Genomic DNA, 24,797 nt, shown 5'->3' on the forward strand with positions numbered 1-24,797 from the left:
ACTGCAGGTGGTGACTGCAGCCATGAAATTAAATGATGCATGCTCCTTGGAAGAAAAGCTATGCCCAACCTAGACTGCCTATTAAAAAGCAGAGAGATTTACCAACTTTACCAGCAAAGGTCTGTCTAGTTAAACCTATGTTTTTTTCCAGTAGTCATGTGTGGATGCTAAAGTTGGAATATAAAATAAAGCCGAGCACTGAAGCATTGATGCTTTTGAACTGTGGTGTTGGAGAAGACTCTTGAGAGTCCCTTGGACTGCAAGAGATCCCACCAGTCCATCCTAAAGAAATCAATCCTGAATATTCATTGGAAGGACTGATGCTGAAGCTGAAACTCCAATTCTTTGGCCACCTAATGCTAAGGACTGATTCATTTGAAAAGACCCTGATGCTGGCAAAGATTGATGGTGGGAGGAGAAGGGGTCGACAGAGGATAAGATGGTTGGTTGACATCAGCAACTCAATGGACATGAGTTTGAGTAAACTCTGGGAGTTGGTGATGAACAGGGAGGCCTGGCGTGCTGTAGTCCATGGTTTCTCAGAGTTGGGCACGACTAGTTGACTGAACTGAACCGAACTGAGAACGACCTCCTTAGACGATCTCAGTGACAACACATCACTGCTTGCGTAAGATCTCAGACCTCCCTGAACTTAAAGCTTATACTATACTCAAATATTTGCTGTAAATAGCTACCTGCATATCCTGCAGTCACGTCCAATGTAGTATTTCCAAATGAAGCAAATCCTCTTAATTTTTGTTTTATTTTGTTGTCTTGTGTCCTCTTAACTTTCTGGTGACATCACAATCTACTTCCAGTGTCCTTCACTCTTTCATTCTGTCACTCAGATAATTTTCAAATCAGAAGTTAGCCTCTTCTCAAAATGAGTACTGTTTTCTCACTTTGACTGCTCTTGATTTGGTCCACACCATAATTAACTTTCCAGTAAATCTCTGGGCATCTTAGGCAACCATCTATCAGGTCCCAGTTCTAGTCTAAGCCCACACCCTCAGGCTTTTGGAATGTCTCCTTAAAAGAAAATCTGCTCTTCCCTTTACCTCAGGGCATGATAGAAATTCTCTTTGTCTTATGTGCAGAACTTTCCATAGTCTGAGTTTACCAGTCTTCTCTCTCATCCTCTCTCCCTATCCATCTCACATTTGAGCCACACCCACATGATCACATTTGTCAAATGCAATTCTAAGTCTTTTAGATTATCTCTTTCTTCCTTTCCAGGTCTTTCTTTTTCAAGTAATAAAGTTCTCATTCTTAATACATTCTTTCAATATAGTGGAACTGTTCTTTTTATGTCTTAGTACATTTCTCTCTAATGTTGAGTCTCAGTGTGGGATCCATGGGTAGATTCAGGAGGTCAATGAACATGAATGGAAGAAAAAGTATTCTCATTTTCATTTCTAATTAAAACTTAATATTTTATTCTATTACAAATGTAGGTAACAAACCACAGGAAGATTGGCATTGTCTATGACATTGTTTTACAGTGTCATAAAAAAATATGAGAGATGTTTTCATATTACATTACAGCTGGCAAAAATATCTAGAAGTATTAGTTATGCTTATTACTACTTAAAATTATAGTGGCTATTAACCTGACATTATGTCTTATTATGTAATGTATTCACAAATAAGCACATTGATTAATATTTACAAACCCAGCTTTTTAAATATTTTGATAATTGAATTTTGATATAACTGATTTCCTTCCTAACTTCTTATATTTTATTTTATATAATTAAATTTTCTTTCTGAGGAAATTTGTCAGATTGGCAAATTTCTGAGGAAATTTGTCAGATTGGCAAAGAGGTTCAAGATGCCAATATCACACTTAGTTGTATCCTAGTTTACAAGGCTATTCTTCCCACTCTCCTCTGGAACCAGAGATGATTTTCTTTTATTTTTATATCTACATAGATAATGTAGCTTATAGCACATAGTAGGTTCTTAAGTATTGAATGACTGAATAATAGAATAAGAGAGTGAAAACTTACCTGTCATACAAGTATATTGAACACAGAAGACAGTATTTCTCCAAGTGTAATCATGGGAGCTCTAAATCACAGTTCTCAAGACACTTGAAAAATGCATACTCGTGGATTTGGAATCTGATTGTCTAGAATTTTTGAATCTAGATGTCTAACCTTGAATTCTTAATCATTACAGTTTATCCAGACATTATTTACATGCTAAAGTTTGAGAATCTGTAGGTTTCATGATGCACAGCAGCCTTAAAAAAATAAATAAAAGCATGACCTTTGTAAATATTATCACCTCCCTGGGCTTTATTTTCCTTCTCTGCAAAGTGGTTCTTTAATGGCTGTACTGTATTCTCCTCGCTATATCATATAGGTTTTGTAGTCAGTACCACAGAAGGAAATAAGATAGTCTTACTGCTTGTTGAGAATGAAGAGTCTTCAGGCGTGTGCTCATATTGGTTTGGTTCTCCAGGGTGTGTTGTCCTTCTACTCACTGACTGATTTCAAATGATACACCTCCTACTCTGATCCACTGATCTTATGAAATACTCACAGTGTTTCCCAGGCAGTAGTTCTCTTTTCTTCACCTCCTCTGTCAAAGCTGGGCAGATTTTAATCTGTTTTTCAGAGATGGGCAGATTCAAACACAATATTTTGAATTTGCAAAGCCAACATGTATCATCCTGGTACAACCCTGGCCACACTGTCCTTTGGATAACTTCTCTCAGATTTGATGAATGTATTAAAAACAGACAACCAAACCAACAAACAGAACAGTCAGAGTAGAGGAAAGGCCACTCAACCATTTAATTTTATTCTTGTTTCATATTAGGTCAGGAGGGTCCACAATTCTTGACTGGACAAAGACTTTTTAAAAAAATGTTTGCACCTTTAAAATGTAGATCATTATTCCATTCATATATCATTTTGTCCCAAATTTTATAAGACACTAAATTTGTAAACATATTAAAGAAAAATTTTATCCCATTTTCAGCCAACCTCAAAAAATTATAATTTAAAAATATGTTCAATGTTCATCACAGCACTGTTTATAATAGCCAGGACATGGAAGCAACCTAGCTGTCCATCAGCAGATGAATGGATAAGAAAGCTGTGGTACATATACACAATGGAATATTACTCAGCCATTAAAAAGAATACATTTGAATCAGTTCTAATGAGGTGGATGAAACTGGAGCCTATTATACAGAGTGAAGTAAGCCAGAAAGAAAAACACAAATATAGTATACTAACATATATATAGGGAATTTAGAAAGATGGTAACAATAACCCTGTATACGAGGCAGCAAAAGAGACACTGATGTATAGAACAGTCTTTTGGACTCTGTGGGAGAGGGAGAGGGTGGGATGATTTGGGAGAATGGCATTGAAACATGTATAATATCATATATGAAATGAGTTGCCAGTCCAGGTTCGATGCACGATACTGGATGCTTGGGGCTGGTGCACTGGGACGACCCAGAGGGATGGTATGGGGAGGGAGGAGGGAGGAGGGTTCAGGATGGGGAACATGTGTATACCTGTGGCAGATTCATGTTGATATATGGCAAAACCAATACAATATTGTAAAGTTAAAAAATAAAATAAAAAAAAGAAAAAGAAAGCTACCATAAAAAAAAAAGTATGTTCATTTGTTAGGAAAGATCAACTTATAATACTTTCCTGTTTTTCTATGAAAAATATACCATCATCAACTTTGTAGAAATTATATTATTTCTTAAAAGTCACTTAACTTTGTCACTGAATGCAAACACTCTCATATTAACTTTTTGCTTTGCCACACCAGGTTTCTAAGGAGAAACAAATATTTTTTTAATAGTGATTATTTTTTTTTTCTTTTTAATATTTTTATTTATATGGAAGATACTTTGATTTATATCATAAAGTCTAATAGTAATGGAAAGTTATTTGAATGCAGATAGAATGTCTTGGGAAATTTTGCATCCTTTACAGTGTTTTCTATATACAGTAGAATTTTAATAATTTTTTATTTGAAAAAAATTGAATGTTCTGAAGCAATAATGATAGCTAATAAATAGTAATAAGTACATAACTAAGAGACATTAAGCATATGGATACTAGCGGTGTTCTAAGTACTTTGTAAATCAGTGTATTTAATGACCTTAGAACCTTGTTATTTACTATTCCCTTTCTGGACAGAAAGGTATGCATATGTGCTAAGTATGCTTCATAGTCATGTCCGACTCTTTACAACCCTAAGGACAACAGCCTGCCAGGCTCCTCTGTCCTCAGGGATCTCCAGGCAAGAATACTGGAGTGGGTTGCCATGTCCTTCTCCGGGGGATCCTCCTGACTCAGGGATCAAACCAGCATCTCTATGTCTCCTGCATTGGCAGACATGTTCTTTACTACTAGAGCCACCTGGGAAGCTGGACAGAGAGGAAGGAGAGCTAAGTAACGTACTCAAGGTCACACTCCTAATAAGTGTTGAGTCAGGACCTGAACCCTAGAAGACTGTCTCCAGACCCAGTGCTCTCATTTCCAACACAGAACGATTTACTCTTTATTGTTTTAACGGAAAATTGCAATGATCCATATTTAATGGAAGAATAGATTCCCTCTGAAGTTAATGTTGAAAGCCCATTCCAGTACATTGTCATGGCCTTTTCACTCTTAAAATGTTCTTTGGTGCTTATCTGAAACAGATGCAAACACTTAAAACATCCATTCATATTGTGTTTCCCTGTGATTTGCTGGACCATGTCAGGTTGCCTCCAATGACTGTATGATTTCATTTGCCTTGCTACCCTTTTACAGACCTGCAACCTCATGGATCTGTTCAAGCATAGTTGGTTGGAGGTTGATTAGCATCTCTTGCCAACATTCTGTCTCCTTCTGTTGTAGAGAGCTCTAGGACAGCCAGGAGAAGCTTGGTGGGTTTTTTCAAAGCAGTTTCTTCAACCAAGTTTTTTGGCAAGACGTGATGATGGGCTAATGGCAGTGCAGTTTACTCGCACATCCTTTTAACTCCTGGAGTTACTAATTGGGAATTACTTGAAAGACTTTACCTTTTAAACGGTTTACTTTTTTCCAAGGTATTGTTCTTCAGTAAACATAAGATTAAGTTGACTTTCTCTTTTTACAAATTTTGATTTTTGACTTTTTATTGCTTGTTCAACTCTCTTGATTGTTTAAACTTATAATTTTGCATGCAAAATGACTGCACAGAAGTGTCACTGCAAGTCCATACTGTGGGACAGTCCTATCTCTTTTATCTCCAAGGATAGATTAATGACAGTATCATTTTTATTTGCTGTATTTTTATCTCCAGCAACAGGAATGATTTGGCACTGTCAGCTGATGATTGCTTTGGTTAAACAAAGTTTCGGATTAACAAAAATATGCAATGGCTTCAGAAGGTCCTTTAGAATTTTGTTTGTCAAAGTTACCTCAGTGGTTATTGGTTGAAATCATATTGTGTAAATTTTTGAGACACAATTAAAGAAGATATGTTTGGATTATACTTAGATTTACTGAAATTACATTTATGAGTCATTTGAGCTGAGAATGGAGAAAATTCTCACAGTGATGCTTCAGGCTGCTCTCAACCCATAACTGCAATCTGTAGAAGTAGCAAAAATCTCCCTCTTACAATGAAATCCTTCAGATAATTTTGGCACCTATATTCTTTAAATGGTGCCTACACCATTTTATTCCATAGCATCTTTTGTGTATTTTTATCAATATACTTGTATCTGGTCTGGAAATGTCCTGTTTTTTAGTCATCTCTAAATCTTCCCTCAGAGCTTGTGATTGGGATGGCAAACCTCCAGCACCCAACATGTTTTGTCTGTGTTGGAGACACAAAGTACAATATTTAAGTTGAGTGCTCTTGAAAGAGCTTAAGGTGATGTTGCTTACTTACGGAATTTCATTTTCAGCACTAAATATAAATAGTGTTGAGGTACTTTTGGAGTTCTAACCATTTTTGGTTTTAGGTAGACAAATGTCGATCTGAGCATTTTTTGTTAGTTGGTTCATTTCTGTGGTATGGAGTAGCATTTCTTTTCTTTTTTTTTTTTTTAATTTTCAGATGTGTATGACCTTGTTAAATAGCAGTCCAAAAATCATGTGGCTTGTTTTGATTTTAACCAAAGTTACAGCTGCCTAACTGTAAAGCAGTCAGTTTCTCTTATTATGACTAGTTCTTCAACTTGTACTGTTTTAAATTGCCTGCAATTAGCATATTTCAACCTTATTTTTAGGTTTAAATTGCAGTGTGAGAGTGTAGTCTCCTCTTAGCTAATTAGTGCTATCAAGGAACAGTAGGTTACCTCATTAGTACCATGTGCATTTAATTAAAGAAGAGAAAATTGGAGTTAACCTCATAGTTAATATTTTCACAGAGTGCTACAATGCCAACACCTTCAATTGGAGTCACACCCCTGTGTATCTAATTATTCACTGGTGCCAAATAAGGTTAGCAAGGGTACTACAAGGCTGTTGACAAAATAATTTAGATGAAAACGTGTTTGTTGGATTCTGACAGCAAAATATAACTTGAACATATTTTCCTCATCTGCCAGTGTCAGGTGACATACTTCTTCATAGGAAACTGGAGGAGGAGAATATTTGGGAAGCCATTTTTGTTTTTTTCTGTTTGAATTAAGGTTGCTCTTATCTTGAAAAAAAAATGACACATAGTCATGTAAAGCATATACAATCCGTTTCTTAAACAGAGCCCCTGAACTTCAGAGATGTATTTGAAAAGAATTATTTATAAGATGTAATATTTACATGCATCAAACCACTACAAATACTCCTTGACACCCCTACCACATTCCTCCTTGCTTTTCTTCTCTTCTGATATACTTATAATTTCCCTTGTGTATCTTACGAATGGGGATCATCCTTTCATATCATACATGAAGTCTAAGGATGTGTTGTCACATGGTCTATTCAAATGCAGTGTAATCCTTTTGCCCTTCAGACAAAATCTTTTGAAATGTCTGATACTACTTAGGTAAAAAATGACATTTCATGTCATTTATCAATAAATAATCACTTTACTTTTACAGATAAAATTGCAAACCGTTCATTTGAGTATATAGAGTAGTTTTCAATACAAATGACATAATTCAACAGGTTTTATCAGAGATTATGGAGTTTGGCTCCATAGTCTTAAATATATATTTAATGGCAATATTTGTGTTGTAGTAATGCAGAGCCTAGACAGTTTATTAAATGAGGTTCTTGTGATTGTTCTCACATTTCATGACAAGACAGGCTTTATGTTCATTTATGTTGGTTGTAATTGACGAGTCAACAGTTAACTTGTGTGAAAAAGATAAAGTTTGAAAACAAATAGCAACCCGTACTCTAAAATCATAGTACCGTTTAAAGTTGTGGGAGTATTTATTAACATTGGCTATAAGTTTAGCTTAGAAATGAGAAGATTCTTAAGTCAAGATCATGATAGATCAATAATTTTTGTTAGTGATTAATTCATATGTTCAAATATTCAAAATAACATCTGCCAAATCATTCCTAGTTTTAAAATGTATACTATTATTAGCCGTGATACAAAGGTGGGATAGTTTTATCTAGGTTGACCTATCAAGATAATAATCCAAAATAATTTTCTTAAATGATAATGTACATTATTAGCATAAGATTGGGGGAAAAAAGCCAACTCCTGATTCTCTTTGTTTAATCTAGGAATTGCTTCCAGAAACAAAATTATGTGTCTGTGGCCACTCTTCTGGTGATGGGCATCCTCACAACACATTTGCAGTAAGTTACACTGGACAATTAGAGATTCAGCTACTACATATAAGGCCGTAGACCCAACCCCACTAAATAGATGGTCTGTCATTTTCTGTTAGCCACTGCCATATAGTCGTGAAGACGATCAAGAGATGACTAATGTTAAGGCACAGATGTAGTTTTTTTCTGCTGGCTCTTATATTCTTACTTCAATTATGTTTCATCGCTTATAGATCACAGTTTCTGTGAATTGATGACATTAAAGTTTACTTTACATATGTAAGGGTGTGTGGCTGTTTCATCACTGTACTTTTCTTGAACCACTATGCTTTCTGGAACAGATTTAGGAATAATTTGATGAGATGTTATTGATATGCATAAAATAAATGGAGATTATACAATAAATATTTTAGGGAATTTTTGCTATTCTGAGTTCTGCAAGTTAACATATAAATATGCCAAGGCCTCTTTTTACATATTCTGTCACCGAGTATAATTTGTCTCTTTAGACTATAATATTCAATGAAAATTGCTTTTGTGACCCAATTCACATACCAGTTAGCCTTGGAAATGAATAGCAGTCCTGAAGTGGCCATTCAAGAATTTTTAAATAGAGCAACTTCATGTTTCTATTTAGCATGGACATTACCTGTATTCCTAAGGAATCTCTAAATATGTAAGTCATATATTTTAATTTATAGAATTTTTGATTGTTTCTTGAAGAATTGATGTAGTTTTTTAGGTTCTATGGTCTAGAATATTCCTAAACTATCTCACCCAAAAAATATTTTTTACTACCATATATGTAATATTTCTTAATTTATGATTGTAGACTCATAACCAAATAATAAAATAGAAATATCTAATTTCATACCTTGGTTAAAAAAAGAAAGATTTTTATCAATAAAAATAGTGTCAGATTAACATGGAATGCTATTCTTTGTGGAAAATATACAATCTTTAAACATTTTTTAAAATGTTAGATGCAAAGCAAAAATAGAAGTGAAAAAAGCGATAACATACTGTTTTATGGAACTACTGAATGCAGGGGACTGGTAATAAATTTTGTATTTGAAATTAGGATTTATAATAGTCTGAAATAACCTAGTTTAGGGTTTCATTCATTTTAATTCTAAAGTGTTGTCCTCCTAATAATAGTAATAACTTTTGAAAGAATAGCAAAAATTAAGAAGTAGTGGTAAGTTTTGCTCAAATTATGTAAATTTATGTGAAAGACTAAAATAATCTTAATTTCTAAGTTTTTGCTGTATGTTTTGAAGAAAATAAATTTAAGTTAAACTTCAAAAATAGCTATGTATTTTAACTTAGTAAAGAAGATTAATTCAAAAATATACTTTAAAAATGCTGCATTAAAAGTTAAGCAGGCAGTATTCCTAATTGGTAACACTTTTTCCTAAAATAATCTCAATGGAAAAATTGTTTTCTTTAGCCTGAAGAGTGAGATGGCTTAACTAATAATATTTTGTTCTTTATGTAAATCTGCTTCTGCCTTTAAAAAATTATTCTCTATTCTACTGACAGAAATATAAATTCATAGCATTATATCTTTTCACTGAAATGTTTTCTGAATGAAAACAAACTGTGGAGAAATTAAATAAATGGCCCACAAGTGCCATGCAGTTCCTCAATGGCAAGCCTGAATTTATAGCCCAAGTTTGTGAGATTACCAATGTATTGGTCTTTCCAGGGGCATACCACGTCGTTCATGACTGCCTTGAATACTGTGTTGAACAAGAGTCTGAGATTATGCCATGTATTTGAGACTATAGTTAGTCTCCAAGGTAGAAAGCAAGCCAGCATAAATTAGTGAGGTCTTCTGTGGTTGGTGGGTAAAAAGAGCATGACGGTGCATGGATCGGGTGTTTACCATCCCTGAAGTGCACCAAATTTAATGTTTCAGATTAGTCACAGAGTGACTTTGCAAATGATGCTTCTGGACTTCACAGCACCAGGGAAACATTCAGTACTAAGTAGGGGCTTATTTCCTTTATTGATTATGTTAGATGCAAACTTTTTGTGAGCTAAAATGGCTATATAATGTAATTTAAGATCCAGATGCAAACTAAAACAGACTATTTATTATTTGTAGTTGACAGTTTCTGTGTGATGAGCATGGCTCTCTCTCTTAGTATTTGTTAAATTTTATTATTACTAATATGCTGGGGTGGTACTTGAGGAAGTCTGAACACCATGAGATTACTGGCTGCTACTGCTAAGTCACTTCAGTCGTGTCCGACTCCGTGTGACCCCATAGATGGCAGCCACCAAGCTCCCCCATCCCTGGGATTCTCCAGGCAAGAACACTGGAGTGGGTTGCCATTTCCTTCTCCAATGCAGGAAAGTGAAAAGTGAAAGTGAAGTCGCTCAGTTGTGTCCGATTCTTAGTGACCCCATGGACTGCAGCCTACCAGGCTCCTCCGTCCATGGGATTTTCCAGGCAAGAGTACTGGAGTGGGGTGCCGTTGCCTTCTCTGGAGATTACTGGAGATTACACTAATAGACTATGTATAATGTGCATCTACTAATTCATTGCAATTCTGGGCAGTAGTAATTGTACCCACAATTACTTATATCATCTCTACCTAAAAATTGTAAATCTTAAACTGTTTCTACCTTTTTTTTTTTTTTTTAGGAAATCTTTGAGCTCCATAAGTTGTACATTTAATATTCTAAGAGTAACAATTTAATATTCTTATTATAAGTTTGAATTTTATAAGAGAAAGGCATTGAGTTCTGGCTTTAAAAGACATGAATATGAGAGTAAGTGAGTTTCCCTGTAAGAGGTTACTTATCAATACTTGCTTTTCACACTCAGTTTTTTCAAATGGTGTATATTTAACTCTAATCTGGCAAATTTTTAGTTTACTTTTCTTTCAGACTTTCATAATAGTATTGATACCTTTCTTTTTTCCCTGGCTACAATCCTAAATTTCACAACCTTCGGTTTCCCTGACACATGGTAGTAACCCAAGTTCACTCCTCAAGAGATTGACCCTGTTGACACTTCATCTGCCTGAATGCCCTTATTGGCACCTACCTGCAGATAATAGTACTGTTAGTCTTTACTGCAGGTTTTTACACCTATAGGAATACTGTTTTACATAGGACTCTGCCTGTTGGCTCTAACTGTTAAGGCAATTATGCAGAATGCTCAGGCTTTGTCTTTGGGGTCTTAATTTCAAAACATTTACCACTGGATCATATGCATATTTTGATGAACAAAATTTGTTGGATCTATAAATTAAAAGTAAGACTTGGTTGGTCTTGGTCTAGCTGTTATGTATCACATTCAAATTAAATTACATTGACCACCTCGGGTCTTTTTCCCTACAGATCTTGACTCTATTATGATTGCCTCCTAAATGTTTCATTTTGATGGGAATTGTGGATTGGAGAAATTAAGGAAAAGAGGACAATGATGGTTTTAAGAATCTTTTTCTGTTCCAAATTTCTCTCTCTTTTTAGGCTTTCCATAAATGTTACCCAGTACCAAATAATCTGTCCTGTGGACTCTGGAATCAGCTTTCTAAATTGAATACTGGGTAATTACTTGACTTTTTTTAGCCTTATGTTTGCAATCTGTAAAATTAGGACAGATAGTAAAATTAGGTAGATAGTATCTACCTCATAGAGTGGTAATAGGTTTACATTTGATAACCCCAAAACCACTTAGCTTAATGACTAACACACAGAAAGTATGCAGTAGATGTCTGACTTGATCGGTATCCCTGGTATCATCAATATACTCTTGCTTGGACCAAAGAGGCAATTCTGTTTGACATAAATTTAAATATGTATTGATATTTGGTATTAACACTAAGCAAGAGGTTTTGGATATTAACTTATACCATGACCAAGATGGAAATGTTGCTTATTGAGTGGAAAATACTCATTAATTTAAGTCACACACTAATTTTTTCACTCACAAAAATCAGTTATCTAAATGTTTTCTGATTTGTTAAGCTGAGTGAAAGAGAAAGAACCCTGCCTCACAGGACCTAAACGATGTCCTCTGGCAGTCAAAGAAAATCATGGGAAAAGAATGTTAGCAAAAGTGATTGTACCATTAGCTGTCTGTATCCAGCCAGAACACATGAAAATAAGGAATTAGGGAATGCATGTGGAGTGCCAGTTTATCACCAATTAATTTCTTCCCTTTTCTGTTATAAATGTATTAGCAGAGATTAACCAAGAATTAGAGATAAATTACTACTTAGTAGTGGTGTTGATAATTTTAACTAACAAGCTGGAGACAATTAACCAGATGGGATAATGTTGTGGTAAATTTTTTGGAAACTCCTTCCTATAAAACCTGTATTGCAAGATGTAACTGCTTGTTATTAGTGTGAATGTGTGTTAGTATAAGTTTGAATTTATTTTGAAGCAATGTAGATCAGATTTGTTAATTCATCATGTTTATTTTGAGTAATTTGTCCTATTACAATAGGACTGATATTATACTAAGTCCTTTGATATGAAATTAAGATAATCAAATATTTCAAACACTTATATTACAAATGATTTGTTAATGCCAATATGCTATATTATAGTGACTGTATTTAGAGCTACTATTAAAAACCTTCTAGGTTTTCCATTGGAAAGCGAATATAGATTTCAGTTTTTAAAGCCTTGACTGACATTTGTATGCAACTTCTTGATTAATCTTTTTCTTTCCTAGTGTAACTCAAGATATTAATAATTATCTTTACATACCTCACTCAGCTAGGATGTAGCTCCCTGAGCTCAGTTCATTCTAGACACCTCTCTTGAGCAATTTACCTCTCACCTTCTATTTTACTGCAATATTTGAGACTGCCATGAATTCTCTTGATGTTGGTTCCAAGAAGGACCAAGGCAGAGCTTTTTCAATGGAGACTCTTCTTTGAAATTTATAATGAATAATTTACTCCCCTTGATGATTCACCAAAGCATTAGTGTGGCAGAAATCAGGGGCTGATGAAAGGATTATTTATTTAGTTATCTGGTTTTGTTGTTGTTAATATATTTTTCATCAAATAAATTGATACACACACTAGAATATGTATGTGGCAATAATGTGCATTTATGGTGCCCATTCGAGCAGAATGTATTTTTGCTTTTGCATTTAAAGTTATTTGTAATGAGCTACTAGAGTCATTTGGAGTCTCTACAAATATGAAATATAATATGCATTAACTTTTAACAGTTCACTCTATAGTTCTTGCATATTTCTTAACATCATTGATAAACTGTATATTCTATATTTATTACTTGTATTTCTGTTCCTTGTATATTTCTACATCACTTATTGTAGCATAGTCAGTGAAAGGCACAAAAACAAGTCATCCTAGTGTATAAATGTGCACACCCCATGAGCACATACACATACATATCTAAAAGATCAGTTGTGTAAAATGATGTTTTTTTATTGAGTTCTATCTACAATTCATTTTTCTTTCTGTTCTTTTGCAGTTAAATTTTTTACATTTTAAATTTTCATTAGGTAAAATGAGTTGTGCACAGTATTGACAAATTACAGAATCACATTTTTATTATTGGCACCATTTATGCAACCATATATTTACATAAAAGTATTTATAAATAAATTTTTCATATATTTAATCCTTAGGATGTCAAGTTAAGCAGTACATGATTCCCAATGGCATTCAAATATAAATCTGAAACTGCACACTGTACTTTAAATATAAACATGAAATTGTACTTTAAACCTTTATCCAGTGGAGTTCAGAAAGCTTACTATTACCAGAATTCAGTCATGCTATAATCACATAATGCACCATACAACTAAGATGAAATTGCACTTGTTTACTTCAGTTAATTATATTCTTTATCAGAGTGATAATAAATTTGGTGCAAATAGATTCACACTACTGATAAAATAAAGAATAAAGTCTTATACAATGTATGTTAAGCTTTTCAGGATGGAACTTCTGTCATATTTAACATTAAGGAGCTGCATGAAATGCTCCAGCTCTTGCAACTACGTTCCTAAGTTCTTTTCCCTGAAGTTGTCATTATCATTCTAGCAGGGAGCTTCCTGTTCTCTCTTAAGAGAGAGAGTGTGGGATATTTTAGAATATTGGCAGAAGTAATCTATCACTCAGATCCAGTGTCTTGTAACATCACACTCCAGGATAACTATAATATCTTTATTTTAATTTAGGATTTTTGTGTAGAATATTTAGAGGGGCTTAAAACAGATTGTATAGAATGAGAGTAAGAAATCTCAAGAGATCTTGAGAGATCTTAAGTTCTCTTTACTAAGAGTATTCTTAAGAGATACTACAGTGAAAAGGAAGTCTCAGGTAAATATATTGGAGATAAATTCTTATTAAAGTAAGCATGATTCATAAATTCACATACAGTTGTATAATTTGAGAGAGAATGTTGGCAAAGTAGTATCAAAATTTGATAAACAAGTGTAAAGGTTTAAGAATTTAATGTTATATACGCAAACCTAGTGAATATTTTCTTAATACAAAGGTAACTGCTGGGGGAGTGTAGAATTTCCTCGGTTCTGTCTCATCACAATAAAAATTTGAAGTGACAGACCAGCATTACAGCCCTGGGACAGACCGTGTCACAGCTCTTGGACAGATCAGTGTTACAGCTCCGTGTTACAGCGCAGTTTTATTTAGAAAATAAAGGAAAATATATCCTCGAGGCGTGAGGGCATGCCGACCCAAAAGATGCGAAGAGAAGAAAGAGAGACAGAGATAGAGAAAGAGAGCGAGAGACAGACAGAGAGACACCTGGCCCTTTGGCTCCTCTTTTTATGTTTTTTCTCCTCCCTCTGGACCTGCCCTGTGTAAATCGGGCTAGCCAGGAGTGCTGTTTGTTCTACCTGTGGTCTTCATCCCAATCCTTGGACCTTCCTTTGTTCTATTTTTGTGGGCTTTTCCCTTCTTTGTCTTTTAGCCACTGCCTTTCTGGACTCCTTTTTCCTATTCTACCTACCTAACAGTAACCGATATAAAATTAAAAGAAATAAAAGAATTAACATGTGTACTGTTGTTTAATCATTATTTCTCCTTAAGTCCATGTTACCTATAAGTTGCATATCTCATACTCTCTTAAGAGTTAAAAGTATATTTTTTTTACATATTGAGGCTGGAAACATACTTTTTTGCATGTTTGACCTTGTCTTTCTGTATATTATGCATGTAGTCCTTCTGCTTTATTAGAGGGGTCATGCCCTGCTAGTGCATCGCCAAAATAAAGAGGAGAGGGTGTCCAAACAACGTGCATTTCAGCCATGGAATGACTGATAGGACACGTTAGCTTAAAGGAGCCTTTAGAATTATTATTTCAACTCCTCTGTTTTACAGTTGAGAAAACTAAAGAATCTGAGTGACTTTCCTTATATCTCTCCATTAGTCATTGAATTAAGGGGAAACTATTGATGGTTTGACAGTTCTTTTTCTTAAGCCACAGTTCATATGTATAATATTATACATATGTGTATTTTAATTTTAATTCTGCATATCTGTCAAAGAAAGAAACCATTCAGTTTTTCTAAATGTTTGCTAATCATGTGTACTGATCACAGGTTTTAAAAAACCAGATAAGTTTTGATCACTTTTGAAATTACTGTGCATATTACCAGACTACTTGTGGTTTCTTAAAGACACTTTTAAGATCTCAATAAGATCTATGAGATAATCCTATTTATAAGTTGAGGTTTTAGGAAAGAAAAATTCAAGGATCTTTAATGATTCTCCCAGAAATGTTATAAAGTGAATCGAAAATTCCCAGACTGTTGATTTATTGCTTTTGTTCTTTTGTTAGGACTTCAGCTAAAAGGAAAGAAAAAAAAAAAAAAAAAAAGACTTATTTTTTAAAGTTTTAAAGAACATTGCTAATTTACTTGCTAATTTTAGAAGAATATGCTTAATACTTCCAGTTTTAATCTTTTACATTTTCTCTTTATTTTCCTTTATTTCCTACACAAGCAAGACCAGTTGCTAAATAGAATTTTGTTGGCTTTTTAGATTGTCTACTATCTGTCAGACAAATACTATGTCTTAATAGTTGAAAATAAGTGATCAATGAGTCATCCTGACTTTAAAACATAAAGAAAAGGGGGACAATATAGTACTTTAAGTCTGATATTGAAATATCAAAACCACTTAAATAGGCAAAGCTCAGAATGGGTACTTGAATTGACCAGATGAAAACACTAAGTGACTAACATACAACTTTGATCTTGTAAAATATATTCATAGCACTTGTTGTAAATTGACTACTTAAAGCTGTAGAAATGAGTACAGAGATAAGAATTTGGTGAGAAATTGTGCTTCTAGAAAAGTCCTACAAAGTGTCTGGAATGATCAATTCTATCATTGTTAATTAGCATGTAAACTCTATTTTATTGATACCATCATAGGATAAATAATTGCTCCTTTCTCTTTCCTCATAACTTGTGTACAGTTTTTAATGACTTCCCAGTGTCCACTGGATAAAGCTTTACAAACCTAAGCCTTGCAATTATGTGCCCCTACCACTGGGCTCTTTTCCTTTCTCTACCTTATCCTCTATTATTTCACGAATAAATGTTGTGTTCTGCCTGATATATCTCCTTTCTGTTTGCAAACACAATATTCCATTTTTTTTCCTATTCCTTTTCTTGTGCTGTTATTGCTCTGTAACCTCCTCCTTTTTCTGATCAGCCAATCAGATTCTACTTGTTATATGAAGTCCAGCTCAATTACTACCCCACATGAATACTTTTTCAACAATGTAGTCTACATTGATCACTCTTTTGATCTTGTATGTCTGTATTAATTGGAATTATTCTTACATAGTCCCTGATACTCAGTTCTATTCAACACATATTCACTAAGCACATCCTATGTATAACTCACCATGCTACAAAAATTTTCAGTAAAATAATGATCACTGCATTTGAAAAGTGTACAGTATGAAAATGGAAAATACATAATTTGGGGCTGAAAAATCAATGCAAACTGTGAAAAGAGGTTTAATCATTGTACCAAGGAATTGAGGATGGGTAAATGGAAGAGGTTTATTTGAGGTAAAGTTTTGAGGGGGGAAAAAACAAAACAAAAACACAGAAGTTCATCAAACTAGAAGGATAGAGCACATTCCAGGGATTGAGAATAGAATAAGCTAAGTTGTAGAAGAGAAAGAAAAAAAAAAAGTTAGGTGGCTTTTGAGATAGGGCATAATGTATCTGGGGAATTGGAAAACATTATGGAGAAAGCTTGATATACAGTCTTTAAATAGTCTTAGTTGATATTCAGTCTTTAAATGGACCACAACTGGAATTAGAAGTTTGAGGTAGCTTTTTAGAAGATCCTTAAGTATTCTGCAAGATTGTGAGCAATGAAGTTGATGTAACATAAATAGACTATCTAAAATATCTTTGGGGCTTCCCTGGTGGCTCAAATGGTAAAGAATCTACCTGCAATGCAGGAGACCTGAGTTAAATCCCTGGGTCAGGAAGATCCCCTGCAGAAGGAAATGGCAACCCACTCCAGTACTCTTGCCTGGAGAATTCCATGGACAGAGGAGCCTGATAGGCTATCGTCCACAGGGTCACAAAGAGTCAGACATGATTGAGCGACTACCTTTCATTTTCTTCTTTCTTTCTTGGGAACAAAAGTAAGAAGTGATTGGAAATAGAAAAATACTGGAGTTAGTGTGTCTAGGTGAGAGAATATTGTCCAAAAATTTTTAAAGTATAATCTTAACTATGGGAAGGACAGAGTAAGGAAACAAGAGGACAAATTTAAGGGAGAATACAGCACTTTGATATAAAAAGTATGTTGACAGTTTTTTGGAGGAACACAAAAATATTGAGATTGCTGCTATTTTGTGCCTGGATATTTGTTTTTGTTTAAATTGGAACCTAGTGATAACAAGAACATTGAAGATTGATGGTGGACAATAGGAAGTTGAAGGTGATAAAGGTTCTTTGGGAGGTATATTTGCATTGCTGGGACAATATCCATGTTCAGCAGACAGCAATGACTTGGAAATTATTCATCTTTGAAAGTCATACCATGTGCATGAGATCAGAGTTCATTGTTTTGAAGAAAATTGCAAAAAGAAAGACAACCACAGAGAATTTTCAAGATGAGACATTCGGTGAAAGGAAAGAAAGAATAATCAGTAAAGAATGTGAATCTGTGTGACAGGAGATAAGAAGGAGGAGGAGCCTGCAGTCAAACACTAGGAAAGATTTTTTAAAAGGCATTGTCAGAGACTGAGAGGTGGTTTTAAGACTGTGAAATGAGACATAAACTGATTGGATTTGGTAAGAGTGGTTTCAAAGAATATAGTCCATGGCAGTGACTTGAGTGGTAACTGAAAGTCTATATGTAAGCAAGTAGCGTCCTAGTCCTTTGGGAAAATTACTGATTAATAGGGAGATGATGTGATGGGGGCTTGAGGGGGTAGAATTGAGGAAAGGTCTTGGGGAGAGGTGGCAGTGGAGATGAAAAGATTTAAAAAGCAAGAAGGAAAAGAATAGAGTTCAAACAAGGTCTGAAAGATAATTGGGGGAGAGTGCTGGCCTCAAGGGCACAAATGGAGTTAATACAGCTTTAAAGGAAATAGAAACTAACTTGAAGGTGAGTAAACTCATAGCTAGGTTAGTACCTCTCTTTATATTATTTACTAAATCTGTTTATGCCGTGTGACCACCATTGTGTCCCTTTCCCACAGTGCCATGATATCTTTTAGAGATTCCTATTTTTGAACAAACTATATGAAAGAAGGGAAGGGTATATTCATGGTTGTTAAAATTTTCAAGTTATGACAGCTTTACTCTCACCATATCTGTTAAACTTTATGATATTTTTAACCAAAAGAATAGCTAATCATTAGAGTTAAAACTTAGCAACTATTTTCTTATAAGAGACTCTAATAATCATAATGTGAGTGTTCTTTCCTTCTTTAAAATTTAAGGTGGATTAATATAAATCTGAAGAACATTAATTATTTTATGAAACACTTAGATACATGAAGATTTTGAACTTTGTATGTAATTGGTTAATTTTTGGTAATTAATAAAAAATAGCTCTTCACTTTTTAGGAAAACCTTTTAAGTGAAAAGAGAACATGTAACTGGAGTGAAATGTATGCATAAATATTATGATAGTCTCTTTTTCACTGTATTGGCAGTTTTAAATATTAAGAGCAACCCAATAAACCAACCACTGAAATTGCTCTTAGACATATAGTCCCCTGCTTAATCCTGAATTTAGTATATGCTGTATAGATACAAAGATATGAGAGGGTAACGTTTCCCTAAACCAAAAAACATTTCTGTTCATAAAATAAAAACTAAAGTAGGAGGAAAACAATATAAGGAAGGAAAGAAGGAAGGGAGGGAGTAAGAAAGGAAGGAAGACAGATGCAACAGACAGACTTCAAAAGAGACCTTGCTTTTGAAGCCCATTTCCAACAGCAAATCTTTCTGCTTTACAAAGTGGATTTTAAATAGTAAAGTTTCAGAAATTAGTGGTAAATGATTGGAAGTATGTTATCTCCAACTTCTGTGACTTCTGATGGAAGAATTCCTATATCATACTTACTGAAAACGAAACCTTTTTATTTTTTTATTTCTTAATTCCATACAAAACAAATTTGCTCTGCAAACTGAATTTAAATGTTTTTCTGTTTTGCCCACCACTGGGGTGTTGGTGAAAGTATAAAATATGTCAGGTTTTATGAGACAAAATTGATTTATGGTCACTTTGGCACCAGCCTACTCGTTATCATATAGAAAACAATTGTTGTGTAGTTTGTTTTTTTTTGTTTGTGTGTTTATTTGTTTTTGCTTTTTTCCAACAATGCCATAGCCAGCATGTGAGATCTTAGTTTCCCAACCAGGGATGGAACCTGTGTTCCCTGCAGTGGAAAGCATGGAGTGTTAACCACTAAACTGCCAAGAAAATCCTGTAATTTTTATTATGCCTCAGTTCAGTTCAGTTGCTAAGTCATGTCCGACTCTTTGCGACCCTGTGAATTGCAGCACGCCAGACCTCCCTGTCCATCACCAACTCCCGGAGTTCACTCAGACTCACGTCCATTGAGTCAGTGATGCCATCCAGCCATCTCATCTTCTGTCGTCCCTTTTTCCTCCTGCTCTCAATCCCTCCAGCATCAGAGTCTTTTCCAATGAGTCAGCTCTTCGCATGAGGTGGCCAAAGTACTAGAGTTTCAGCTTTAGCATCATTCCTTCCAAAGAAATCCCAGGACTGATCTCCTTTAGAATGGACTGGTTGGATCTCCTTGCAGTCCAAGGGACTCTCAAGAGTCTTCTCCAACACCACAGTTCAAAAGCATCAATTCTTTGGTGCTCAGCTTTTTTCACAGTCCAACTCTCACATCCATATATGACCACTGGAAGAACCATAGCCTTGACTAGACGGACCTTTGTTGGCAAAGTAATGTCTCTGCTTTTGAATATGCTATCTAGGTTGGCCATAACTTTCCTTCCAAGGAGTAAGCATCTTTTAGTTTCATGGCTGCAGTCACCATCTTCAGTGATTTTCAAGCCCCAAAAAATAAAGTCTGACACTGTTTCCACTGTTCCCTCATCTGTTTGCCATGAAGTGATGGCACCAGATGCCATGATCTTAGTTTTCTGAATGTTGAGCTTTAAACCAACTTTTTCACTCTCCACTTTCACTTTCATCAAGAGGCTTTTTAATTCCTCTTCACTTTCTGCCATAAGGGTGATGTCATCTGCATATCTGAGGTTACTGATATTTCTCCCAGCAATCTTGATTCCAGCTTGTGCTTCTTCCAGCCCAGCGTTTCTCATGATGTACTCTGAATAGAAGTTAAATAAGCAGGGTGACAATATACAGCCTTGACGTACTCCTATTCCTATTTGGAACCAGTCTGTTGTTCCATGTCCAGTTCTAACTGTTGCTTCCTGATCTGCATACAGGTTTCTCAAGAGGCAGGTCAGGTGGTCTGGTATTCCCATCTCTTTTAGAATTTTCCACAGTTTATTGTGATTCACACAGTCAAAGGATTTGGCATAGTCAATAAAGCAGAAATAGATGTTTTTCTGGAACTCTCTTGCTTTTTCCATGATCCAGTGGATGTTGGCAATTTGATCTCTGGTTCCTCTGCCTTTTCTAAATCCAGCTTGAACATCAGGAAGTTCACGGTTCACATATTGCTGAAGCCTGGCTTGGAGAATTTTGAGGATTACTTTATTAGCGTGTGAGATGAGTGCAACTGTGCGGTAGTTTGAGCATTCTTTGGCATTGCCTTTCTTTGGGATTGGAATGAAAACTGACCTTTTCCAGTCCTGTGGCCACTGCTGAGTTTTCCAAATTTGCTGGCATATTGAGTGCAGCACTTTCACAGCATCATCTTTCAGGATTTGAAATAGCTCAACTGGAATTCCATCACCTCCATTAGCTTTGTTCGTAGTGATGCTTTCTAAGGCCCACTTGACTTCACATTCCAGGATGTCTGGCTCTAGGTGAGTGATCACACCATCCTGATTATCTTGGTCGTGAAGCTCTTTTTTGTACAGTTCTTCTGTGTATTCTTGCCACCTCTTAATATCTTCTGCTTCTGTTAGGTCCATACCATTTCTGTCCGTTATCGAGCCCATCTTTGCATGAAATATTCCCTTGGTATCTCTAATTTTCTTGAAGAGCTCTCTAGTCTTATTATGCCTACTTACACCTATTTTTTCCTCTTGAGGAAATTGAGCATAGTGAAGTCGCTCAGTCGTGTCCGACTCCTAGCAACCCCATGGACTGTAGCCTACCAGGCTCCTCCCTCCATGGGACTTTCCAGGCAAGAGTACTGGAGTGGGTTGCCATTTCCTTCTCCAGGGGATGTTCCTGACCCATGATCAAACCCGGGTCTCCCGCATTGTAGGCAGACGCTTTGCCATCTGAGCCACCAGGGAAGACGGGAGTAAGCCAACATCCAAATTCAAGTCCCTCTGCCTCTAATATCACTCTTTTATTTCACACCACCTGTGGCATTTTTCTGGTGGTTTTAACTTTTTAAAATCTTTATTTATTTACATGTTTATTTATTTATATATAAATGGCAACCCACTCCAGTACTCTTGCCTGGAAAACCCCATGGATGGAGGAGCCTGGTAGGCTGCAGTCCATGGGGTTGCTAGGAGTCAGACACGACTGAGTGACTTCACTTTGACTTTTCAGTTTCATGCATTGGAGAAGGAAATGGCAACCCACTCCAGTGTTCTTGCCTGGAGAATCCCAGGGACGGGGGAGCCTGGTAGGCTGCCATCTATGGGGTCGCACAGAGTCGGACACGACTAAAGCGACTTAGCAGCAGCAGCAGCAGCTATCTTGAACACCTTGACTTAGTGCTTTCCACTTCTTATAAACCAGGGATTTCTGTCTCCACCCACTTCAGACAAGAATACAAAAAGAATGGCAAATACCAGGCACTGTTCCAACTCATAGTCTCAAAACTTTGATTTTTTCCCCAATTCTGGCAACTCTCAATATTTCTTCAGTTAGTTTACATTTCCTTATCTCTCTTAAACCAACACTTGACTCTCATTAAATCTTCTAGTCTTGTTAAATCTTCTCTTCTGTTTGACAGTCAAAACACTTATTTGGCATTCTTGAGTCAGTGTGTTTTTCTAAAATTTCCCTCTCCTGCCATGTGTCTTGTTATTCTCTATTTTTAACTGACTCTCAAAAATAATGAAAATATTCACTCTGCCCTAAATATGCCTCAAGCATTTCCTACCTCCATACCTTTACCCGCTCAAGTCTCTCCCTCCTCTCTGCTCTCTGGGATAGAATAATTCTTAGAGTTTGTCACCTCCTGGATAAAGTAGTTTTATCTTGCTACCATAAAAATCTGTATGGTAGCAGATTTTTCCCATACAGATAAATGGGAGCAGATTTATGGGATGGAGAGCTGCTCCATCATTTTCTTTGATAGATTGTGATGACTTTGGAGGAATATCATTTCATTTTTCCAGGCAGCATAGTGAGGAGTGTACACACTGCATCTAGCAGAGGGGCTGGCATACAGTGGGTACTTTAAAGAGTTATATCCTTTGTTTTGTTTCTTTGGCATTTTGTTTTTCTTTTCTCATTCATAGTATTTCATTTAAATATCTCTTTGTAGAATCAGGAAGAAGTATAGTTTTGAGTGAAAACATAATGGCAAAGGATAGTCTCCATATGCCATCTAATGGTAATTTTTTCTTACTGACCATGAAAAGTTTCTGAAATACGTAAACATTGTTGAAAATAGTAAAACACTAAAGAATGAAGTTTTTGTTAGATTTTAACAGTCTTTAAATCGATGTTTCCCACACTTAGCCATCTAGTCCACATTTTTCCGGGTCTCACTCACACATGGAGATTTGTTATTTTCAATGAAAATCAGAAAATCTGTATTTTTCTACAAAGTGCTCTGGATGATTCAGAGGATTAGTCATGATTGTGCTGTGTGCTAAATCACTTCAGTTGTGTGCTCATCTTTGAGACCCCATGGACTATAGCCTGCCAGGCTCCTCTGTCCTTGGGATTCTCCAGGCAAGAATACTGGAGTGGATTGCCATGCTCTCCTCCAGGGTACTTTCCCATCCCAGGGATCAAATCTGCATGTCGTATGTCTCCTGCATTGGTAGGCAGGTTCTTTACCACTAGCACCACCTGCGAAGCCCTAGTCACAATTAGGAAACATTTAATCTGGAACCTCGCTATACAGTATGTTCCTTGGGCAAACAGCATCACTGGGAAATCTGTTAGAAATACAGAATCTTAGGTCCTGCCCCAGTTTATGCTGTATTGAATATACTTAGCATAGTTTTAGCTATTTATTTGGCTGTTTTGTTGTGTGTGTGAAGTGCAAAGCTGTGTCTTCACCAACCAGTTGTTTTGAGTAAAACAGATTTTAGAGTAAGATAGTTTCAGAAATATAATATTACTGGAGTTTTGGCTACAAAATACAACTAACTTGCTTGGTTGAATTTTTTACCTGGCAACTCATAAATATCAACTTATGTATAATGGTTGAACTTAAGAAAGCCTACTTATAATATGATGTTAAAAATATTTTCTGTCTCTTAGTCTGTAATATGTGCTGAAGTATTTCAGAAATAGAAAACAAATTATGGAATGTAGGGAGAGAAAAGGTTTACTATAGTATAAGTTACTGGAAGTAATTTTGGTGATGTTTACTTTTTTTACCAAGATTGCATTTATAAATACCTTATTATCATTTGTTAAATTAAATGACACTTAATGCTTGATGACTTCAATTCATGTATTAAATATGCACGTATATTTTAAAAATATTTGCATCTTATAATACATTTAATAGTGACTTGTCATAGTGTTACTGGTTAATGATTTTTTAAATTTTATTGTTTTAAATAAAGTTGTTCTGTATATTATATCAAATTATTTTTGTTCTTAATTATGTAATGGTACTGTATATATTTGATTAGCAGATGAAAGATATTTTCATCTTAAATGATAATTTTTTAGGAAGCATTCCCCAGAACAGTTATTTGAAATATTCAAGATGTTGAGATTTCAAGCAATAGTTCATATGCTTATTCTTCTATTTAATGCTTAAATATATTTTAACAGTTTATTGCTTACCATATATAATTGTGCTTGAATTAGTACAAAATTTACTATTGCATTTATAAATCATAGTTTGTATTAATAAAGGTAGTTTTACTAACAAAGCACTACTAATATGAGTATTTTTAAAGCCTTTCAAGCTATTACTGTTTACATGCTAAGTTTGGTAGGTACTCATTATTTAATTAATTTAAAATTTTAGGTGTTGAGTTATTACTAAATTCCAGCTTGAGTTATGTGATGGACCAACTTTAAAAACATAAGCAGAGTAATTCTTAAAATTGAAAAACTGATTAATTCAACTAAGGTTATACTGATTTATGTTGCCATTATTTTCAACAATGTGTAAATAAATACTTGAGAAAAGGCATAAGCGAGGGTAGAAATATGGAAGTGTCTTCTATCCCGTGTAAGGCGAGGCCACCGTTCTCTCACTGGCTTC

At 35.2% G+C, this 24,797-nt stretch overlaps 1 protein-coding gene across 8 annotated transcripts in view; it reads left to right on the forward strand.

Annotated features, from left to right (window-relative positions):
• FOXP2 (forkhead box P2) overlaps positions 1-24,797 on the forward strand; it is a 666,216-nt gene that overhangs the window by 513,710 nt on the left and 127,709 nt on the right. For 7 of the 8 annotated variants that reach the window (XM_070369572.1, XM_070369571.1, XM_070369570.1 and 4 more), the window contains one exon: positions 7,695-7,769. The exons of the other annotated variant lie outside the window; for it this stretch is intronic. In XM_070369572.1, the coding sequence (XP_070225673.1) occupies positions 7,695-7,769 (75 nt within the window). The remainder of the gene's footprint in view (positions 1-7,694; positions 7,770-24,797) is intronic. 8 annotated transcript variants of the gene reach the window in all.

Source organism: Bos mutus, chromosome 4, assembly GCF_027580195.1.
Source record: "Bos mutus isolate GX-2022 chromosome 4, NWIPB_WYAK_1.1, whole genome shotgun sequence".
NCBI lineage: Eukaryota > Metazoa > Chordata > Mammalia > Artiodactyla > Bovidae > Bos > Bos mutus.